Raw genomic sequence first — 24902 nt, 5'->3', positions numbered from 1 at the left:
CAACGTGGTCTAGAAGGTGTAAGTCAACTACCCTGGCCAGCAAGATCTCCGGATCTGTCCCCCATTGAGCATGTTTGGGACTGGATGAAGGGTCGTCTCACGCGGTCTGCACGTCCAGCACGAACGCTGGTCCAACTGAGGCGCCAGGCGGAAATGGCATGGCAAGCCGTTCCACAGGACTACATCCAGCATCTCTACGATCGTCTCCATGGGAGAATAGCAGCCTGCATTGCTGCGAAAGGTGGATATACACTGTACTAGTGTCGACATTGTGCATGCTCTGTTGCCTGTGTCTATGTGCCTGTGGTTCTGTCAGTGTGATCATGTGATGTATCTGACCTCAGGAATGTGTCAATGAAGTTTCCCCTTCCTGGGACAATGAATTCACGGTGTTCTTATTTCAATTTCCAGGAGTGTAGCTTGAAGGTGCTTAGACGAACCCTCTGCAGGGGACTTAATTGTGAATTGCAGATTAGTCATGTATGTGTAGATGAAGATTTGACTCATTCAGTTTTAGAAGGAAGAGGGAAGCGCCAGGCCATTGATAAGAGTCATTTCGGAAGGTAAGGTGTGTAGCAATAGAAAGGACTTGCTGCTGCATAGCGGTCTTGGAACGTGTGTAGGCCTGCAGCTGCAGGAAAAACCAGGATCAGGGTACCAGGACACAAGTATTTTTAAACTTAGTGCTGTCCCTGGCAAGAGTCGATTCTGAGGCATTTAATAGGGATTTCGACAGAGGTGACTAGGTACTGCTAAATGGGAATGGAGACCTCAGTCTTGCGAATAACTGGAGAGAGTATCAGGATTGACTCCGACAAGCTACATCACACACATACGTGGGCTTTGTTTAGGTTCTGAGTGGCATAATCAACCGTAGATGAATAAACTTTTCAGGCGAGTTAACTAGGAAGTACTAGAGTTGTTGTTGACTTCAAAAAGGGTCACACTGATGTCTTGCCGGTTGCTGCAATTAGGAGATGGGAACACACAAGACTTGGGCCATTGGTTAAGAGTAGTAGGAATATACTAATTAACCAAATTCATACTCTAAATTTTAGGAGATGGGATACCATCACCAACCGTAAAATTCCTGCAATTACAGGCGAGAGAGGTAAGCCATTCAGAGACATTACTGAAACATTACAGAATAAATCTGTTTCATTTCCTAAAAACTGGTTTAAGTAAGCTTACAGTGGTGCATCATTAGTCCAGAAGATCAAAAAACTACGCTAGGGAGCTTCATCCATTTACATGTTGTAGATGCACTATGTCTGTCTGAGCATCACGTAAATGCAGGAATATACAGTATATATTAAACAAAGGGGATTCAAAATTATTGGTCTATTACTGAACGGAAAATATGGAGAGCGAAGAATCTGTCATGTAGCTTACTAGTGACATCAAGTAAAAGTTTACTGAAACCAGTAGTTTATGCTTACCTCAAGAAATGAAATCCTTTGTTCGTCGATGGCTACCATTGAAGAAAGTCATTTATCTTTTTTAAAGTATATAGATCCAAACGTGGAAATTTATAATAATTCTCAGACGATTTGGGTCATAATTATGCCAGATAGCATAAAACGAAAGCAAATGGTACTCTGTGCGGATCTTGATGTAAAATTTCAAAGTGACTGAGAAGAAACTAAATATTTTGACAAACAATCCTGTAGGAAGAACATCCGCAACTGAGCATTATAGCAGAGGTTGAAAATACTGCTTCAGTTGTAAAGTACTTTATCCGCTACTCCCTGTTCTACGCTCATAGGCAGCACACCGCGCCTGGTACACGCGTTGCTCGGGGACCAGAGCACAGCTACGACACATGAGGATGGGCTTATAGCATTCCGAAACCGGTCGTGTGGAAATAAAGGAATTTACAGCTGAAGCGGTATTTTCAAACTCTGCTAAATAGTTTGGAATGCAACTTAACACATATAACCTGAGTTCTGTTGTTAATTTTTCCATCAGAACTACACATGAAACTAGCACACTGTCATACAATATATATGTAGTTGATCAGTGATACAGATGTTTACCCAACGGTCAATGGTGCCTCTACTACTGATGCACAACTTACCATGGTCAATAACAAACCAGATTACAACGAAGTCGTGCTGTGCGGGAGAGTTAGAGTAATTAATGAACAGACAACAGAGACATATGTTTAATGTGACAGGTCACAGTAACTAAATTTTATGTACTGACAGATGTGTTTCAAACTTCAACAGCTGCTTTCGCCAGAACACAAGAAGCTGTGGCGTTACAAAAATTCAAAAAGCGTGGGATTACAAAAGTAATAGAAATATCATGTGAACATAAAACAAAATTATATGAAAAGTTCATGCCAAACGAAGACGTAGGATTGATTTCATATAACAACCAATACTGAGCTATCATAAGGGAAGCGATTAAAGAATGAAAAGAGAAAATTGACAATGACAAAATTCGCAAATCAAATAAATAAATTAGATGTATGAGGACAATTGTTAAAACTCGACCTTGAAAATCATTTCAGGACTGTAAGGACTTTCTTATCAAAGAAAATAGCTGCCCAATAAGAGAGCTGTTAGGTAGCTAATGAATTTAATAATCAGAGTTCAAAGGATAAAGCAACAGAATATTTGCATAAGCAGTGCAGATGAACGCAGGCATCTCATAACTGCTCTATGCTCTGCAAAAGAAATAAAATAGAGAATATCATTAACTTTCCGAACAGAAAACACTGTCTCATAACTGATAATATCTCAAGTAAAGTACTAAAATCTTATTCCTCATTTTAAATACCGTGTCTTCAGACACGTGTGCAATATGTCACTGTCAAATGGCATATTTCCAGATGGACTGAAATATATTGTTACCAGACCTTTCAACAGGAAACGTAGTAAGACAGATATAAAAAACGACTGTCAACTCCTTACCTCACTCTAGAAAGTAGTAGAAACGATTATGTATGCAAGAAGTATGATGCACCTGTCTCAAAATAAGGTCGTCGATCTTCATTTATACTTCGAAATGTTGTCTCTACAGAATATGCTGTTTTCCAATACGTAAATCAGATTATACAAAATATAAAATGGCGAATTATTTCAAACTGGTATCGACTGTGAATCGCCAAAAGCATTTTATACTGCAGTTCATAGTAATCTTCTAGACAGGCACAAATATTATGGTGAAGAGATCTCGCTGCTAAATACTGAAAGTCGCCTGTAGCATACGTCAACTTTCAGCTTCTCACATTTTCTGCATCTACTAACTCGCCAGCACTTTTAATATTCTAATATTCGCCCACTGATCTGCATCTTCAGTGCATGCAGCAGAGGAGGGAAGTCTAAGCGACATATTTCAGTGAGCTGTGTGTCGGCCACTAACAGGTTAGTGCAGGCTGTGCAAGTGCAACACGTTCAGTATCCCGAATATTTGGTATCTGGGTATCTCAATCTTCAGCATCCTAATGTACGGTATCTGAATATATGGTATCTGAATGTACAGTATCTGAATGCATGGTATCCAAATGTACGGTATCCGAATGCGCAGCATCTGAATGTATGGCATCCGAATGTTCGTAATCTGAATGTACTGTGTCCAAATGTTCAGTGTCCGAATGTACGCATTCAAATGTTCAGTATCTAAATGGATGGTATACAAATATACGGTATCGAAATGTTTGGGATCCGAATGTTCGGTATCCAAATGTGTATATGCAAATGTACGGTGTCTGAACGCTTTGTATCCAAACGTAGGTATCAAGATGTTTGGTATCCTAATATACAGTGTTTGAATGTACAGTATCTGAACATATGGTATCGAAATGTTTGGTATCCAAATGTACAGTATTCGAATGTACAATATCAGAATGTTTGGTATCCCAATGTTCGCATCCAAATGTTCGGTATCTGAATGTATGGCATCGGAATGTACAGCATCATAATATATGGCATCCAAATGCTTGGTATCGAAATGTACGGTATTCGAACGTACAATATCAGAAAGTTTGGTATCTGAACGTATGGTATCCGAATGTATAGTATGTGAATGTTCGGTATCCGAATGTCTGGTGTCAGAATTGGACAGAAACGGTTTTGTCTTGTCTTAATCTGTTGCTTGTCTGATGTATACAGTCAGAGATACTGTCTGCTTTGCCACCTGGGTTTGTATGTGAGACTTCACACTGAGACTTGCTTCCCGCATTCTCTGTTTATGAACTATGGTTTATGAGCCAACGCATTGCATAGTTCACTTCGGCATTTTATTTGAGGACAAACAGTTCACTTCTGTACCGAGCTATTACGAGAGTTTCTGTTCCAGATGTATTGTACTGTGGGGCAAGCAGTCTCGATTCAGACAGCCCAGGATACGTTTCCTCTTTAGAGCACAACTGAATCACAAGCGACTTGGTATTTTCGTCAGTTTCTTGAACACATTACGGGTATATTCTTCATTATGAAGTCGTACACACTAAGGTGACTAAAGTCGTGGGATACTTTCTAATGTCTTGTCGGACCTCCTTTTGCCCGGAGTAGTGCAGGAGGTTGATGTGACGTGGACCCAACAAGTTTTTGGAAGTCCCCTGCAGAAATACTGAGCCGCACAGCTTCTATAGCCGTCCATAATTGCGAAGGTGTTGGCAGTGCAGGAACTGGCCTCTCGATTATGTACCACAAATTGTCGATGGGATTCAAGTCGGGCGGTCTGGGTGTCCTAATCATTTGCAAGAACTGTCTAGCAGGTTCATCAAACCAATCGTGAATAGCTGTGGCCTGGTGAGATGGCTCACTGTCATCCATGAAAATTCCACCGTTCTCTAGGAACATGAAGGCCGTGAATGGCTGCAAATGGTCTCCAAGTAGCCGAACACAGCCAGGATTCAGTACACTCCACGTAAATAAAGTCCACACCATTATGGAGCCACCACCAGCTGGAACAGAGCTTTGTTGACAATTTGGCTCCATGGCTTCGTGGGGTGTGCACCACGCTCGATGCCGAACATCAGCTCTTACGAACCGAAATCGAGTCTCATCTGACGAGGCCACGGTTTTCCAGTCCTCTTGGGTCCAACCAACACTGTCACGAGTCCAAGAGAGGCGCCGGAGGCGATGACGTGCTGTTACCAAAGGCACTCGCGTCGGTCGTCTGCTGCCATCGCCTATTAACGCCTAATTTTGTCGCTCGATCCTAACGAAAACATTCGGTGTACCTCCTACATTAATTTCTGCGCTTATTTGACGCAGTGTTGCTTGTCTGTTAGCACTGACTACGCAAACGCTGCTACTCTCGGCCGTTAAGTGAAGGCCATAGGCCACTGCTTCGTCCGTGGTGAGACGCAATGCCTGAAATTCGGTATTTTCGTGACACTCTTGACGCTACGGATGTCAGAATATTGAATTGCCTAACGATTTCGGAAATGGAATGTCCCGTGCTTCTAGCTCCCACTACCAATCCCCCTTCAAAGTCCCGCCGTGCGGCCATAATCAGGTCGGAAACTTTTCCACATGTGTCACCTGAGTACAAATGGCAGCCTTGCCAATACACTGTCCTCTTATACTTTGTGTACGCGGTACTACCACCATACGTATATGTGCACATCGCTACCCCAGGTCTTTTGTCATCTCAGTGTAGGCTCTCAGGTTGTTCATGTAAAATTTGTAAGTTCTTTTACACAGTTTTACATAATTTCTAGGGTCGATCCAAACCTCGGATAAGGAGTATTTGTAATATCTTGGAAAATAAATGGCGATTAGTAAATAGCTTCAAAAATGTTCCAGGTCCAACCGTGTTAAAAACCTGCGTAATACTCAGACAAAATACCTGACTACATGACTAACTACACTACATATTTTCCTTTAGCTGAGAGGTAACGGAGCGTGACGCAACTTGCCCCCAGGTATTGGTACCCATGCTTGGTTCAAATGGTTCAAATGGCTCTGAGCACTATGGGACTTAACATCTATGGTCATCAGTCCCCTAGAACTTAGAACTACTTAAACCTAACTAACCTAAGGACATAACACACATCCATGCCCGAGACAGGATTCGAACCTGCGACCGTAGCAGTCGCGCGGTTCTGGACTGAGCGCCTTAAGTACCCATGCGTGTATGTACAGAGTGCGGTGCGGGCATTTCCTTATTTGAAACGTGCGCAATATGGCGGCCGTTCCTCCCTCCTGTGTGAGGTTGAGCATATTCGAAACGGCAGGACCTAAAGTTACTTTAAAGGTCAGTTCAGTGGCGATCATTCAGCGAGTGAGAGGGCGACTTACTTTCCCAACACATGAAACGTATTCGCAGTTGCGAACATGGGTAACCATCAGCAGTATAATGGAATGAGGGCAACGCAAATTTGTGTCGAACTGGGAATCGAACCTAGGTTTCCCACTTATCGCGAGCAGTAGCCTTACCATTACGCAATGTGAGCACGATTTACAGCCAGACCCAAACTTCCATACTTCCTTCACTTCTGCTACGTGTCTACAGTCAGTACTCATACATCTACTATGTACCGGGTGGTTATAAATAAACTTTCCCTATTTAACACGTTATAACACGGAAACTAATAAGTGTACAACGACCAAACTCGGTAGCATTAATGTCAAGGACATCAGGAAGAGAAATAATGCAGAATCTGTTCAGTTGAAACACTTTTAATATGATGCTACGCTACATCATACCATTACACACCACTACCATTACAAAAGGGGCTCAATATCGCACCCATCACTGGCGAGAAGAGTCTGAAAGCTCACGATTGCATTCTGCGAAGCAGAACGTAGCATGTCTGTAGGTATGCTGGACACCTCTCTTCATATTCTGCGCTTCAGACCAGCACATGTCTGAATGTTCCCTGCAAACCCTATCCTTCAGGTAGTCCCACAACCGGAAATTACAGGGAGTGAGATCAGATGATTGTGCTGGGCAAGCAGTTGGAAACAACTGGCTGATAATTCGATCGTTTCCAAATGTGTTTGGGAGAAGCAGAACTTCACGAGTGACGTGCGGTGAGCCCCATTTTGCATGGAAACTGTTGAGCTCAATGCGTCTCTCTCCTGTAGGGCGGGTATTCTCGTTCTGGAAACATCCCCCAGGCTGTGGCTAACCCATGTCACCGCAGTATCCTTTCTTTCAGGAGTGCTAGTTCTGCAAGGTTCGCAGGAGATCTTCTGTAAAGTTTGGAGGGTAGGAGACGAGGTACTGGCAGAAGTAAAGCTGTGAGGACGGGGCGTGAGTTGTGCTTCGGTAGCTCAGATGGTAGAGCACATGCCCGCAAAAGGCAAAGGTCCCGAGTTCGAGTCTCGGTCGGACACACAGTTTTAATCTGCCAGGAAGTTTGATGTGGGTCTTGTACGGATACCGTCTGAGTATGGTAGGAAGCACCTTCCGAACAATCGACTACGGGATATTCAACTGTCGTGACACAGCAACCGCACTGCCCGATGATCGGGAGTTGCGCACAGCGTTGTCTGCCATAGCGACAGAGAGTCGATCAACCACCTGCGGCGCAACCGTCCTTCCCAGAGCAGCGCCCAGTTCTCCAGGTGATTCGAACTTCTTCACCATGCTCTGCACAGCGGGCAGAGAAAGAGGACCCTTCCGTAATCCTTTCGGCCAGCGACATTCTCCAAGTGCAGCTGCGACATTACTCTTGTTTTGACAACAGAGCTTCACCAGTAACGTGATGCTCCTTTTGTACGAGCTCATGTCGACACGTCAGCTGGTGCACTGTCACTGGTCAGGTGTGTGAGACTACGAATCGCGATGGCTGGTAACGGCATCTGGTGGCCGCAGCTGCAACAGGGCGGTGGTGCTGTGACGCACGGAAATCATACTCTGGACATTAATGCTACCAAGTATGCTACTCACACGGTAATTAGTTCCCGTGTTATAACGTGTTACATACGGAACGTTTATTTATAACCACCCGATGCATTCCCTTACAGGGGAGACATTGTACTTGAGAGTCGCTTGCCCCTTGTCGGGAGATAAATACGACACTGCAGTGCCTGTGTCGTTTCGATAGCCACCCACTCGCCTATCACCACCCTGACGGTCTTACCCTAGCCTCTTCCTTTCTCCAGCAGACCTTGTCTGAGGCTATGGAGGCCCACGTCCCTACCATTGCCACCCACCCGCACCATCCCACTTTACCCCCACAGACCGTCCTCTCCCTCCTCCGTGAATCCCGCCATCTCTACCGTGCCTTCCTTCACACGTGTGACCCAGACACACTACGACGCCACGGGCAACTACGACAGGCAGAAACTTGCTCGCAGCTAAGAAACGCCGGGACTGGCAACAGACATGCACCCGTCTTAATACTTCCTATCAACTCGTCCAAGTACTGGTCTGCCTTCCGCCGCCCTACCGGATCTAAATCCTCCCTTCTACCCTCTCCTTCATGATGACCAACCCTTCCCTGACAACCTTAGTGAGGCCAATCACTTTGCCTCCTACCTTCCTGATATCTTTACCCTCACTGGCGATCCCCAGTTCGATTACTCCCTCTTCCCAGATGTCCACGATCGAATGGACGCCTATGTCCCTCCACTCGCTCCTGGCTTCCAGTACTTGGACAACATTACACACAATAAACTCAATGCACCCATCACCACTCTGGATATCATCACTACACTCCACACGAAACGCAACACTGCTCCCAGTCACGATCGTGTTACCTATCGCAATCTCCGTGAAGCTCCCGCCTCCTTCCTCTCCACCCTGCCCAGCCAATATAATGTGGTCCTGTCCGCCGGCTACTACTACGAGCTGTGGAAAACCTCCTGTATCCTGATGTTCCTCAAACCCAACAAACTGCCATCTGCCGTCTCCTCCTACCGTCCTGTCACCCTTACCTCGGTCTTCAGCAAGGTCCTGGAATCCATCCTTACCCGACACATCCACCAGCATCTCCGCCAGCACCGCCTCCTTCCCGCTACCCAATGTGGCTTTCGACCGTCCTTCTCTGCCGATGACCTTCTCCTTCACCTCACTCATCTCCTCTCTGAACAGCTCAACTCACGCCAGTTCACCATCTTCCTCTGCCTCAACCTTGAGCGTGCTTACGACCGTGTACGGCATTCTGGTCTCCTCTTCAAGTTCCAAATATTTGCTCTTCCTGTCAACTATGTCCGTCTGATAGGGTGCTTTCTTTCCCAACGTCCTTCCTATGTCAGCATCCATAACACAGATTCCTGCACCTTCCAGCCTTCCGCCGGTGTGCCCCAAGGTTCCCTCCTCTCCCCTCTTCTCTACCATGTGTATACAGCAGACATGTCACTGCCTCCACCCCTTGTCCACCTTCTCAAGTACGCCAAAAACACCGCCTTCCTTGCCCTCACCCCCACCCTTCACCACTCCCAACACCCTCTCCAATCCCATCTTGACCAGTTCACCATTTGGTGCAACCAGTGGTTGCTCAAGGTCATCCTTCCAAGATGCGGGTGATCATTGTAGGCAAAGCCACCCCTTCTTTCCGTCTCCTCGACTTCTATATCACCATTTCTGGCTGTCCTATCACCCTCACCCCCACCCTCAAGTACCTTGGCGTCACCCTTGACCGTCGCCTGTCCTGGACCCCCCATCTCTGGACAATCTAAGCCGAGGCACGCTCCTGCCTCCGTCTCCTCCAGCTCCTTTCTGGCCGCACATGGGGTCTGGCCCCCGGCACCATCCTCCACACCTAGAAATCCCTCATCCACCCTATCCTCTGCTATGCCCCTTCAACCTTTTAGAAATCTCTTCAAATCCTAGAACGCCATGCGCTCTGCCTCGCCCATTGCATCCATCTCCTTTCCCACATGTGGATCCTGTATGACCTTATTCCGTTCCCGCATCTCCTCCTTTTCCTCTAACCGATACGGATCCTCTACACCCGTAAACTCGATCCCCCTCACCTGCTCGTCTCTCCCATCCTTCCCCACCCCCGTCCACTGCTGTGCCTGTACTCCCACATCCCACCTGCTATCTCTCCACTCCCCATACTTTCGTCCAAGGTGGCTCCCACCAACTCCCCCTCCCTGGTGATGGCCTCATCCCCTGCATCTAACCCTCCTACCAACTTTGATCCAACTCTTCCACACCCTGTGTTTTTTTCCTGAGGGCACCCTATCTCCCTTCTCTCCTTCCTCCCTTCCTGCCCCCCTCCTCTCCCTGGGCTTCCCCTACCCCCTACCTTGTTTCCTCCCCCTCCCACCTCCTCTGCCACTGGCATCTCCACCCTCCCCTCTCCCTCCTCCCCCACCTTTTCCCCTTTTGGCAGGTCCCCGGACTCGTACACGTCAAGTGATCATTCGCGCGCCGGAGATCGTCGCCAGTGTTTTGTGTGTGCCATAGTGTTAGTGATTCAGTCTTTCGTCATTTGTACTCCTTCATACACGTGCGCCGTTTCTGTCGTCTCTGTTATTGCCAGAGTGCTGCACTTGTGACCGACTTCATGTATTTTTTTATTTGTGTGTCTACCGGTGTCTATGCATCGTGTTGTTTCGTTTTTCGAAGTCTCCACTTGTAATAAATGAATTATTTATGGCCGAAGAGCGGCGTAGTATTGCCGCTGCCGGCCTACCTTAGCATAAGGTGTCAAAATAACAATAAAGGAAAAAAAGGAAAAGCCTGTGTCGTTCAGAACTACGATGCAATGTTCCTTAGTCATGCAAGAGTGCTCGTCCCTAAGAACATTGCGTCCTACTTCTGAACTATACAGGCACTGCAATATCATTCTTTTCCAATGGCCGTTCTGTCATCACAGTCTATTGAGGGTTCAGGGAATGGTTTAATATCTCGCCTGCAGGTTGCTTCCTGATCGAAAATCGATTGTTGTGCGGGTGTACGTGTTTGTGGATACAGGGACAGAAACCAGGATCTTCAAGAACTGGCGATTTTCAACCCCCCCCCCCCCCCCAGGCTACGCGCACGGAAACGTGCAGCTGCTCCTGCTGTTCCTGATCGCACAGAGAGGCGAAATCTCCACGAGGGCTTAAAAACTCTTGCATACACACTGGGACTAGTGTACACACTTACTACACACATTCTCGCTTCACAGAAAACTACTTGTGAAGCCTTGATCTAAAACCTGCCTCGTGACAGCCTCATCATCTTCAGCGTCGAGGCACATTTTCGTTTCCCTGGATGCGTGAATAAACAACACACGCCATACTGGAGTGGCACGAAAACCCAAGAACTTCATGAGGAGCCCATGCCTACGGAAAGTGTGACTGTCTGGTGGGCATTATCCAAAACTGACATTATTGGCCCATGGTATTTCGAAGAGAATGGTAGGGCAGTTACAGTCTCTTTTGAGCGTTATGACCAGATTATTCAGACTTCTACTCTCCCAGAATTTAAAGAAATGTGTGTTGGGGATGTCTGATTCCAACAAGAAGGTGCCACACATCACACAGAACGGACGTCAGTGACAATCGTTCGCGAACATTTCCCCGACCATTTCATGTCTTTGAAGGGCGATCTGCAGTCGCCAGCACGCTGGCCAGGTTTAGCCTGCTGCGACTTGGGGCTGTCTTATGGGGCTATCTAAAACCCTTGGTGTACACCAATCGGCCACAGACCCTGTGTGAGCTGCAGAACCATATTCGTGCTGCTAATGCCAACATATAGAAATGCTGGATGCTGAAACGAAACTTCGATTTCGACTCTCCAGATGCACTGAAGTGGGCGGATATAAAAAGGATATAAAAAGAAATGTAAAGAAAAGCGAATTAAACTGACATCTGCAATACTTTCTGCTTCGTGATTTTTTTTAAGGTAAGGAAGTACCTGCGCCACATCCAGTACTACGAGGGTCATTCAGTACGTAATGCAAGACTTTTTTTTCTGAGAGCACACTGCTTTTGTGAATATTCCAGCACACCAATTATGCGCAACTCTTTTCGCTACAAGAACTTTTCAACATAATCTCTGTTCAGTGTGACGCCGTTACGCCACCTTTGTGGGACGGCCTGTAGGTCCACATAGCACCACTCTAATGGTCGACGTCAGAGCCAACATCTTGCTTCATCACTAACCTCGCTATCATCCACGTACTGCTTCTCATGGAGTGTATCCATTATTGGACCAAACAGGTGGAAGATGGCGAGATCCAGGCTGCAGGGTGGACGAGCAAGAACAGTCCAATGAAGTTTTGGGAGCTCCTCTCTGATACGCTGACTAGAGTGACACTTTGCTTGTCATGGAGATAAAGGATTTCGTTTGAATTTTTGTTGCGACGACACTGTGCAAGAGTCACAAACGTGTGCGGCCGGCTGCCATGTGGGATGTCGGACAGGTCTGCGTGACCCTTTTGCAGTGATGACTAGCGCCTCGCCCAACGACTCATCGTGCTTTTGTTCAACGCCAGTTCTCCATAGACATTCGGCAAGTGCCTACGAATATTTGCGGTGCTCTTTCCCACCAAAAGATGGTGGTGGTGGTTAGTGTTTAACGTCCCGTCGACAACGAGGTCATTAGAGACGGAGCGCAAGCTCGGGTTAGGGAAGGATTGGGAAGGAAATCGGCCGTGCCCTCTCAAAGGAACCATCCCGGCATTTGCCTGAAACGATTTAGGGAAATCACGGAAAACCTAAATCAGGATGGCTGGAGACGGGATTGAACCGTCGTCCTCCCGAATGCGAGTCCAGTGTGCTAACCACTGCGCCACCTCGCTCGGTGCCCACCAAAAGAAACTCAATGACAGCTCTGCTCTTACAGACGCCGTTTTGAATGTTACATATACTGCTGCCACCCACCGAAACTTCATGAAACCGTAGGGACTGAAGAGGGAATATTCCGTGACAAATTCGGCATTTTTTCAATCGGAACTGACCGTAAAAAATAGAATCCATTACGTACAGAACGCCCCTCGCATAAGCTGTCTTTCCAGTTGAAGTAATCAGTGACTCTCATACGATCTTTTTGAATTTATTTACGCTCCTTGCCATTATTAAACTGATAGCGTTCATTTAACGAATCTATTTAACAAGCAAGGTGGTCATATACTGCACGAGCTACACACTAGTGCGTACTCTCCCAGGATCATTTTGCCTTCAGCAAACGTGTTGATTCACTCATTTATTGAGCACAAGATTACTAGCAGGGATTTTGTACGAGTCTTTCAGGTTGTAGGAGGTAAGTTTACATCAGGATATTCGCAGCAGGGTATCGTCACTGAGTTTCAATTCACAGTTATTCTATTATTCAACATTCTCAATCTTAGCGTGGAGAAGTACTGAAGCCAGAAGCCAACGTAAGAAGGGCCGTATCTATGGCCGGGGAGGGGGGAACTGGGTTATTTGTCCAGGACGGCAATTTCAAGGGGCGCCAAATTCATATTATTGAAGAAAAAAACTTGTTTTACAAAGCGACAGCCCACGTATCGATTATTCATATGATTCTGAAACATATCCCTATTTATTTTCGAACATTCTAAGTTCATTTCTGAACGTATCATAAGTTGACTCAACGCGTGCATACAGTACGTGATGTCTCTGCTAGGGGAATCCCCGTCGCATCCAGAAGTTAATAACTTTCCCGCAGACAAAGGGGGATGGTGCTGTATGAGCCGATCCCAATAAATGAGAACGGGTGAATACCACTCGCTGTTTTTTTATGTGGTTGATTAGGTGTGCGAATGATAAGCCTTATTTTAACTTTTAGCGAAGTCCATAGATTCAGACAACCAGAGTGGAAATAAGCGACTAACAGCAACTTCAGGTAATGAAAATTACATATTATTTCCCCAATGTATGCAAGAAAATGAAATTCTGAGAGGAAATGTTTGTTAGATTGTTACACTACTAACGGCCAGCCGTACAGTCTGCGGTTAGCAGCAGCTTGATTCTATTCTCGGAATAGCGCGGAAAATGCTTTTCACGCACATGTAAAAAACGCTAACCGGAGAATGGACGCGGGATAACTAAACAGGATACTGGCTGGGTTAGTGAAGTCAACTGGAGAACAATTTTTTAAAATGGCAGGAATAGTTACAGAATTAGTGATGATAAGATTGCTTGTTAGAACGAGTAAGGAGAAAAAACGAGAACATCACACAAATTAGATGGAAGAATACGACGATCTCAAATGTATACAAAAATTTCGTACTACTACTACTTCTTGATCTCATGCTTGAGAAATTGGAGCTTATGAACGAAAAGTGAAACTCCTAACATAAAATTTTTGCTTGTAGTAAGCCTAATAGGCATTTGATGTGCGTACTTTGTGAGTTATATTCTGTCGTGTTATTTATATAAATAAGGTAGATAAACATAACCATTTGTGACAAAACAGTGTCGACTATTTGGCGAGTGTTACAACTGCTGCAATATTAAAAAGACGTGTTTCGTTTTATCTAGCAGACAGTGACAAAATAGACATAATCAAATCGAGAAACCCCGCCAGTCTTGGGTACTACTCGTATTAACAGCTTTTTCAGTGTTAGGCAACACCATTTTAATTTTTCATGTAGCAAAACGTTTCACGAACTTTGATGACGTAACACACACATCAAAAAAAGTTTTGCATCACCCCGGTTCCCAGTACTCCTGAAGATAGACGTTGACTGACTGTTCACAGATGTCACTAAACCCTCCAAAAGATGTAAACAACCATGCATGAGCAACGCCTATTAGACGGAAGGGGTCCGATAGTCGATAAGTTACAGCCATTCGCCATTCCACCAGGAAGGAGGTTAACGGCTCGTGTTGTCTGTAGTTCTACCATGCCTAGACGGCCAATACCGCGGTTAGATCGCGTCCGCATTGTTACTTTGTGCCAGGAAGGCAAGTGTCCAGGCGTCTCGGAATGAACTAAAGTGATGTTGTTCGGACATGAAGGATGTACAGACGAACTGTCGATGACATGCCTCGCTCAGGCCGCCCAAGGGCTGCTACTGCAGTGGATGACCGCTACCTTCGGATTATGGCTCGTTGGAAAGCAACGCCACCATGTTGAATAATGCCCTTCGTGCAGCCACACGACGTCGTGTTACGACTCAAACTGTGCGCAACAGGCTGCATGATGCGCAACTTCAGTCCCGACGTCCATGGCGAGGTCCATCTTTGCAACCACAACACCATGCAGCGCAATACAGATGGGCCCAACAACTTGCCGAATGGACCGCTCAGGATTGGCATCATGCTCTCTTCACCGATGGGTGTCGCATATGCCTTCAACCAGACAATCATCGGAGACGTGTTTGGAGGCAACCCGGTAAGGCTGAATGCTTTAGACACACTGTCCGGCGAGTGCAGCAAGGTGGAGGTTCCCTGCTGTTTTGGCGTGGCATTATGTGGGGCCGACGTACGCCGCTGGTGGTCATGGAATGCGCCCTAACGGCTGTACAATACTTGAATACCCTTCTCCGACCGATAGCGCAACCAAATCCGTAGCATATTGGCGAGGCATTCGTCTTCATGGACGTCAATTCGCGCCCCCGTCGTGCACATCTTGTGAATGACTTCCTTCGAACCGAAAGACCGCTAAGGTCGCAGGTTCGAATCCTGCCTCGGGCATGGATGTTTGTGATGTCCTTAGGTTAGTTAGGTTTAACTAGTTCTAAGATCTAGGGGACTAATGACCTCAGAAGTTGAGTCCCATAGTGCTCAGAGCCATTTGAACCATTTTTTGAATGACTTCCTTCACGATAACGACATCGCGCGACTAGAGTGGCCAGACATGAACCCTATCGAACATGCCTGGGATAGAGTGAAAAGTGCTGTTTATGAACGAAGAGACACGCCCACCACTCTGAGGGATTTACGCCGAATCACCGTTGAGGAGTGGGACAATCTGGACCAATATTGCCTTTATAAACTTGTGGATAGTGTGCCACGAAGAATACAGGAATGCATCAATGCAAGAGGATATGTGCACCACAGTAAAAATTGCTGTTTTGAAAAGCACCACAGCGCATAGTGTAAAGCAGCCGCCCTCCATTGCTGGCGGTGGCGCCGCTGTGACAATCGCAACTTTGGTGTCTCCCTCTGGTGGGAAAGGGGAAAGGTAGCCTGTTCACGTGCATTTAAGGGGCGCTATGAGCTCGGAAGGGAGTCAGTCAGTCAGTCTGAGACAGTTGGTCAGCCAGGGCAGTCTGTCAGTCTGGGCGAGTCTGGTCAGTTGGTCAGACAAGTTAGTCTGGGCCTGTCTCTCGTCCGCGTTGATGAGGGGGGTTAGTGTCTGTCTGTCGTCCGGAGTGCTAGTATGCGTCAGGCCGCCAGCCTGCTCGAGTTTGTTCAGGTAATGGGCATTGGCGGTTGGATCGATCGGTTGGTCGGTCGCGCACTGAGACACGAGGTGACTACTGGTACGCTTTGAGCGTCGGCGCATGTGAGGTCGCCACGTGAGTCGAGTGGTCCGCGGCGTGTAGCGAGGGGTAGTGAGTTCGCGGTTCACACGAGAGCAACAGGAGTCAACCCACGACATCGGTCTGGCCGGGGCGAGCTGCGACGCCGTGAGACGGGAGATCGGCGCGCCTTCCTGCGTCCGTTGAAGCGGCTGGCAGCGGACGGTTCGGGAGAGCGTTTTGGGGTGCTGTGCCAGGTCTTGGCCAGAAATCGCAGTTATTAGAAGTTAAGTGATTGGTGATATGTTGTTTCAGTTACTTGTTAAATTCTACTTGTGTTCTTGGTCAGTCTCTCGTCCCCAGCTCGCTCGTCTGTCTCTCGTCCGCATTTGTTACGCAGTTAGAGTCTGTCTGACTGTCAGTCTGCCGTACGTTAATAGCTGCCTGTGTCATGTTTGTCGGATTCGGTGTTAACCAATTTATTGCTTAAAGGCCGAATTCTTGAAATCTGTTTTTATCTTGCCTATCATCTTGCGAGGTGGTGTAAGTGTAATGTAGAGCATGTTGTACATTTTATGTAGTTCTGCATTTTATGGGTTTTATTTAAATAGTCATTTTAGGTTATACCATTTCCATCCCCCTTACGGAGTGCATAGTTTACGTGTTTGTGTGAGTTGTTAAAAAATTTTAGTTTAAAGTAATCTGGTGTGTTGCAGATTTGCACCAGTGTACTCTTTCAGAGGTTGTTGTGAGCGGTCATGACTACGGCCGTGTTGAAAGGGAGCAGGCAAGCTTCTCAGCCCGAAGGCTCATACTGTTAATATTGTTCTTTCTGCCTCTAAATAAAATTGTAACTTGATATTGCGAAGGTGCTTTCTGATTATAATTTTAAATCTGTTTTGAAAAAAGCCTTTAGGAATAAAATTCACATTTGTCAAAAGTATTTTCATTTTTCATCAGTTACTTCCTGGCAACTACTTCCACGCTCACCTAGTGTGACTAAATGTATTAATGTTCTTGATGAATCGCTAGTAAATAAAGTAAATTCTATAAGAAAATATTTTGAAAGTTAAATTTTACGGTTCATTGCTGGTAGCAGAGCGTGGTTACGATCCACGGACCTCTAGGTTATGGGCCCAGCACGCTTCCACAGCATGCATCAATGCAAGTGGACATGCTGCTGGGTATCGGTGTGTACAGCAATCTGGACCGCCACCTCCGAAGGTCTCGCAGTATGGTGGTACAACATGCAATGTGTGGCTTTCATGAGCAATAAAAACGACGGGAATGATGTTTACGTTGATCTGTATTCCAATTTTCTGTACAGGTTCCGGAAATCTGCGAACCGAGGTGATGCAATTTTTTTTATATGTGTAGATTCTTTCTCAGAAAGGAAAGCACGCCGTGAAAGCTGTAGCGAGATAAGAGAGAGAAATGCTGGGACCTAAGGATTGATGAAATGTGTAGTGTCTTGCTTCTCTCTTGTCTTTATTGCGATGAAGTTGTGGCACTGCACTGTGGCACACTTCAGACCAAATAAGGTGTTTTACATTTCGCCGAATATATATGTTTTATATATCATACTCTTCAGAAAGATGTGCGCTATTTTTGAAAATTCGATTTTTTTAAATTTCTGGCGGTCTATCTCAAACTCTCGAGGGGGAGGGTGGGGAGCGGGAAGTCGCCAATATCACGTCTTTGCTCTGGTCTCAAACTATCGTAGATCCGGGGCTGAAGGTAAGTCTGACCTGTATTAGCGTCTTCTTGACATGACGTCAGGTAACGTTAAATAAAATCTTTTGTGGGTAAATGTTCATACATTACAAGTGGACAATTTAATGAAATGAGGGCCGTTTTCAGTAGGTAGTATAAAACGTTACAAATCACTTGGTACGAGGGGTAGCAACAGCTGTAATCATGCATTTCGAACGATGAAAACGGCAGGAGATGAGTGAAAATGGTTTACTAATCGCGACTAGTTTCATGACATTACAGTGTTGTCTTCAGGTAACAAATTGTTGACATTCTACTAAAAAAAGTCCTTAAAATCTTCGTATGGGTGAAGAAAAGAAGTCTTCAGACTTTCTGAACAAGATTTTGCACAATTGTCAAGAAAAACACGACCAGTGGTATTGTAGAAAGGCGTTTCCTAGACATACGTGATACGTATTCTCAGGAAAAGCGGCCATCTCGGAGGCAGGTCTTTCTACGGTTGATTTCGGCACACCAACACAAGACTCAGAGCACATTTATTACTTTATCAAGTTTTTTTCCGTAATAAATCGCGTTCAGAAACAACACCACCATAAATTCAGTTATAGAAGGAGAAATGACTTACACTACCCACCACTAATCCATACTGTACTACAGAAAGGGATTAGGTCTTTGACGTCATAGCCAGTAATGTAAAGAATTTTATACTAAATAAAATTAACATCAAACGCTGTCTGAAATCGTATCTGCTTGAGTTGTTAATAATCCTTGTTTGCGTGTGTGCGTGTGTGTGTGTGTGTGTGTGTGTGTGTGTGTGTGCGGGGGCACGTGCGTGTTGTTTTAGAGAGATGGTGGGAGATGGACAATACAAAAAAAGTGTATTGAGACAGTTAAGAAGACAACCGCACAAATGGTCAGCAAGTTGTCTTGTTTCTCGGCGAGAACATGCATTACAGCTGCAAAAGTGACTCTCTCCACATCGTAGCGAGAGGTCGAAATTACAGTGCGCAGACCATGAAAGTAATTAAACTAAACTCTCACGAAAGGAGTTTTGTTACATTCCATGCAAGAAAGTATCCGTAAACTTCAGCTGGTGCGAGTAATGTGTTTTTCTCTGTTCATATCTCATCTCTAGTTCAAACTGACATCGTTTTCCTTACACATTAGCGTCTGCCTCCAGTTTCAGTTTTAGGATCTGATAATTTGCAGGAGAGGTGCTTAACACGAGAAAGACGCCAAACTGATTAATTTCGAACATATTCCTTTTCTTATTGCCGTTCCTCAAAGTCATCGTAAACGAGTTTCACAAAGCATGACATTAAATAAAACTATATGGAGCTGTTCTAGATGTTCCGGTACGAATAGCAGCCTTCTAAGTATCACTTTAATGGATATTTTGCATGCAGTTTGTCATGATTGGATACTTGCCGGAGGCACGGGCTTCTTGTTGATGCCCATGGGGTACCAGATGTACTCAAAGACGGCCGGGAAGTTGGTCAGCAAGTAGTCGAATGGCTTGGTGAAGGTCAGGTCGTAAAATTTAAGCCATCCACCAGTACTGCCCCACTTGTAAACGGTGATCTCCATCTGCAACGACACCACAGAAAATCATCAGAGAACTCTTCACGAAAACATTCTCAGTGCAGCTCACTTGCAGACAATTTTAGAGGAAATTAAATGGGATCAACTGCAAACATTTTCAGCTCTTTCGAAAGCACGCCAGATTACGTACAGGGAGAAAGCAAATAGTAGGTTTAAAGAAATTGTTGTATCAATCTCTAAGGGAAGAGAAAAGATTTCCATTTCGATTATACTTTCTTAAACCAAGACACGGAAAGGTGTCTACTATTTTGCAGCTTCCGTTGTCTGCAGACATTCATCAGAAAGGAGATATGTAACAGATAATTCTCAGATATCCAGACTAATTTGGAAGGAAAACGTATTTCACTCTGTAAAGGAATACTTGTGAATCATTCAAAGCCTTTCGTCAGCTGACTTGAACATTCGTTTGCTGCTGAAGAGAAAAATCTATTGACATCGAACTGCACTAGAAGGTGACTGATAGGGTTGCTTCACCGTGGTAAATACCTACGAGAAAGGGTAACAGACTGCTTCCTCGTGTTATATTCAGACCCACAAACGGTATTCATTGGGTCCAACAGATATGTGTCAACTGGTATACAGAGCGAAGCTAAGACAGAAACTTTATTTAAGTGAAATAAAATAGAGGAACTAAAGTTAAGCAATATTGTACTATAGTAAAATAAATGTCGTGTGAATAGGGCCTCCCGTCGGGTAGACCGTTCGCCGGGTACAACTCTTTCAATTTGATGCCACTTCGGTGACTTGCGCATCGATGGGGAAGAAATGATTATGGTTAGCACAACACAAGAACCACCCCCTGAGCTGAGAAAATCTCCGACCCTACTGGGAATCGAACCCAGGCCTTTAGGATTGACATTTTGTCACGCTGACCACTCAGTTACTGGGGGCGGACTGTAGTGTAGTAATACGAAATTGAGCAATAGTGTGCAATAACGATACCAGCATGATCTGCATTACAGACAAATATATCAATTTTGAGAATTCGTGTGTGAAAAAGTTTGCTTTGGGATTGAAAGTGTTCTCCAGACAAAATATTTAACTTACCATTAAAACATTCTCATGATCAGAATAAACAGAACACCTCGAACGATTAGAGAAAGGACATTCACATTCACAGTGAAACGCCCCCTCAGAAAAATTATTGAATTACTGTGCTGATAAACCTCTTACATTATTTGATTTTCAAACAGCTGAGCAAAACTGAACGTACTCAGACATTTCGCTCTTTACCTATTCTGATCAACACTAAACTGACACACAATATTTTTAGCGCAACGCAATCTGAATTTCAATAATCCCTACAAAAGAATGGCCCTTACTAACATTAACCTATACCTTTCACAAATCACTTACCTCACAAAAATCTTCGTTACTCGAACTACTGCAATACAGCGAGCGCTACTACTGCCAGCTAAATAAAAGATTCAAACTACTGAAGGCACTAACTACTGATAGGCATAGTTAGCAAATGAAAGATTTTGATAGAGAACAAACAATTTATTTACCTTAATAGTATTCAAAAGTCATTATATATATAGCAGTTCATGACATCCATTCTTACAAATGTACTGTTTCTGATGGACGCACGTCCAGATCATCTGCTCTCAAAAATCCGCCATCTCACTTCCCCACATCCACCACAGCTTGCGGCTCACCTCCAACTGCGCAACGCTAAGCGCTGTTAACAGCCAACTGCCCAACACTACAATAACGACTATTGCAACAATGCCGACCAGCCTCAGACTGCACGCAGCACAGTCAGTGATTTTCATACAGAGCGCTACGTGGCGTTACCAATATAAAAACCTAAACAGCCTACTTACAACAGGACATGTACATTAATTAATATGTCCTTCATAAATGATAAACACTCCAGTCACCTCGGTTCAGCATGCATCCTGTTGCCTAGTAGCCACAGGGACTGCGATGGGCCTGATTCCTTCTTCCATGTGTGATGGCATCGACACGCTTAACCCGCGAATGGCTTCCTGTGGTATAGGTATCATGCTGCATTCACCTGGTTCCAAAGTTCATCTGTGGTGGTTGGCATTGGTTCATAGCACTGCCACCAAAAAGGCACGTGTTCGTGCAGCAGCTTGCGGTTATGCATTGTCATGATGGAAAGCAGCATCTGGGGTGTTGTGCACGAAGGGTATGGCTACAGGCCGCGGGATGTCATTCACGTAGGTCACACTGGCCACAGTGCCCTTGACACACTCCTGTCTCTGCGTCTAATCAGACTTCTCTATATGACCCTAATCTGTGGCGAAAAGGTATTTACTTCACAGAATAATATAAAACCGAGAGAAGTAGATGAAGTTATAACCAAATCGCCACTACTCAGTACTTTAGAAATGACGATTAGACACAAAGTTTGGTTAATTTTATATGTTTTTGTTACGTAAACTAATTTTTAATAAACAGTAGTTAGTGGAAAATTCGGAAAAAAGGTTTTCAAAGTATGTCATTAATGAAAATAAGCAACGGTCGTCAATTCCTCACCACAACACGAATAATTAAATAGAAACTGAACTTTATACACGTGAGCAGTCTTGGGTAAGAATCAATTACAGTACGATTGTCTGTTGGCTGTGGATAGAAACTTTTGTTACGTTACTCACCGTAATACTGACTGTTGTAATTGTAGCAAGCAGGAAGATTGGGTGAATTTACTCATTGGTAAGGACTGTTGTAAATTGTGCCACAAGGTATAAATTAGAAACTACGCTTTGACAGTGAAATTGAGTGTCCAAATTAAGTAAAGTTTTACTAGAAATTTTTGATTATGAAAGTTATTCTATTTTCAGCAAATGAATTAATAATGGCTTTTACATCATTCTGTTTCTGACATTAGTCATACTACAGCCAAAGATTTCATTATTACATAATTGTCCAAAAGTTTTGATAATCTAATAAATTATGTTAACTTCGTTTTCAGTTCATTTTCTGACTATCTCGGTTCGTACAAAGGGATACGATGGGTACTATGATACTTGGATAACGACGTATGAAAATTATTTATATGACAATATGCACGAAAACAGTGTTATTTAAGCAATAAAATTTCAAGTCCGCTGGTCAGCCTGTTACACTTCTAGTTATAAAAAGTCTAGGACTACTTCACTTTATGATGCCGTTGGTTTGTCGAGCGGCTTCATTCAGCGGTAAAATAGGGCACAGGTTGATCTTCTTGCCACACCATAGCCAATAACAAGGGCCCACAGTTCTCTTGATGTTATGGGAATTACTCTTGCTGCATTTGTGCTGTGCCCAATAAATGCCATACACGTAGCTTGCCCATATTAAACATCCGCCAAAACAACCATTTCAGTTTTCACTGCTCCGCACTTGGGAAACAGACTTTTTGCCTCCGCGCTTTTGCACAGCCACACCGGCGAATACACACAACCGACGACACCAATCGTCTCCTCGCAACTCCCAACTTCTGCTTCTTTTTGGCGCGCTCGCTCGCCCAGCGATAATGCATTTACAGTTTATTACGCTCTTTGACAGTAGCTTTTCCCTGACTAGGCCAGCGTGTATATTTACAAAATGTTAACATTCCATGCGTATTGTGTTTCTTAAATAACAAGAGCATTTGCAACTTGACAACATATTTACAAGAATAATATGCAGCACAACTAATAATACATCGGAAAACACGTAGAAAACGTATGACCACACAGAGAGTTGTGGTGTTATACCCCGGACATGCACAAAATGTGGCTTGTGGTTGTACCCAACAGCACGCCACACCATAAGGCCTCGAACTGGGGCTGTATGCCTCGTGCGAATGCAGTCACTGTGACGCCGCTGTGGTGTGGTGTGGTGTGGTGAACCAAAATGAGGGCATCGTTTTCAAACAAACAGAACCTGCATTCGGCGGAAAACACTATATGATGCTATTCCTGTCCGCAGTGGCGTCTTCCCATGCACCATTGCTGTCTAGCATGTTTATACACGTTCGTCAATGGCAGGTGGAGAAGTGGACGACGCGCAAGTGTAACCCGTGCCGTAACAAAACAAACGGCGACGGACTGTCACCCCTGACAGTGTACGGTGTGTTACACTGTTCCACTGTTGCGGCACAGCCGAAGAGCACACAGATCTGTCCTGGAATGCCATTTGGATGACGCGTCTATCTTCTCAGGGAGTTGGCTGGATTGTGTGACCTGGCCCATCTCGTCGTGGTCTGCACACACCCGTTGCACTGCCGAAACACTTGGTCCCACAAGAGCAGCAATTTCCCAGATGGACGCATCACATTCTCTCGTGCCAGTAATACACCCTTTTTCAAACTTGCTCATTTGACGGTGCACTACGCGCATAAGCCTCTTAGCCATCCTGCACGTCTGCTCGAGTCGCACTGACCCATTATCTTCGGTTTGCAGCGACAACGAGAGCCACAGGCGCATGTTACCGGTAGGTGGTGTTGCGCCGTGATGTCGATGTTGACCTCGAACCCCCGGGCCGACATTGTTCAAATGCTTACCACTTCTGCAAAAAAAAAAAATGGTTCAAATGCCTCTGAGCACCATGGGACTTAACATCTTAGGTCATCAGTCCCCTAGAACTTAGAACTACTTAGACCTAACTAACCCAAGGACATCACACACATCCATACCCGAGGCAGGATTCGAACCAGCAACCGTAGCGGTCGCGCGGTTCCAGACTGTAGCGCCTAGAACCGCTCAGCCACACCGACCAGCCCACTTCTGCAGAACGTACTAATGTACATGTGCTGTGAAAATGAAACGTTGTATCTCCAGTCGTTTAAGGCATTCTGTTTTATTTCTGGACATGGATGTAAATTATGTTGCTCATGTAACGTTTCTGTCTCGTTTAATTTTAAATACGTTTTCTCCTTTCCTAGATATCTTATTTTTTGTTTTCTTCGAAATACTTCGCATTTTATTGTTACAGGACTTTTATATCGTCTTGGAAATACATACACTTCACTGGCTACAGATTGCATTGTTAAGTACACTACTGGCCATTAAAATTGCTACAGCACGAAAATGATGTGCTACAGACGCGAAATTTAACCGACAAGAAGAAGATGCTGTGATAGGCAAATGATTAGCTTTTCAAAGCATTTACACAAGGTTGCGCCGGTGGCGACACCTACAACGTGCTGACATGAGGAAAGTTTCCAACCGATTTCTCATACGCAAACAGCAGCTGACCGGCGTTGCCTGGTGAAACGTTGTTGTGATGCCTCGTGTAAGGAGGAGAAATGCGTACCATGACGTTTCCGACTTTTATAAAGGTCGGATTGTAGCCTATCGGGATTACGATTTATCGTATCGCGACATTGCTGCTCGTG

At 45.0% G+C, this 24902-nt stretch overlaps 1 protein-coding gene across 1 annotated transcript in view; it reads right to left on the bottom strand.

Moving 5' to 3' along the window:
- The window catches only part of LOC124720346, a 175149-nt gene that overhangs the window by 75407 nt on the left and 74840 nt on the right, over positions 1 to 24902 (bottom strand). Inside the window, exon 3 of the mRNA XM_047245675.1 lies at positions 19400 to 19558. Coding sequence (XP_047101631.1) covers positions 19400 to 19558 — 159 coding nt within the window. The remainder of the gene's footprint in view (positions 1 to 19399; positions 19559 to 24902) is intronic.

This window comes from Schistocerca piceifrons, chromosome 11, assembly GCF_021461385.2.
Source record: "Schistocerca piceifrons isolate TAMUIC-IGC-003096 chromosome 11, iqSchPice1.1, whole genome shotgun sequence".
Classification (NCBI taxonomy): Eukaryota; Metazoa; Arthropoda; class Insecta; order Orthoptera; family Acrididae; genus Schistocerca; species Schistocerca piceifrons.
This window is presented reverse-complemented; position numbering and strand designations above follow the sequence as displayed.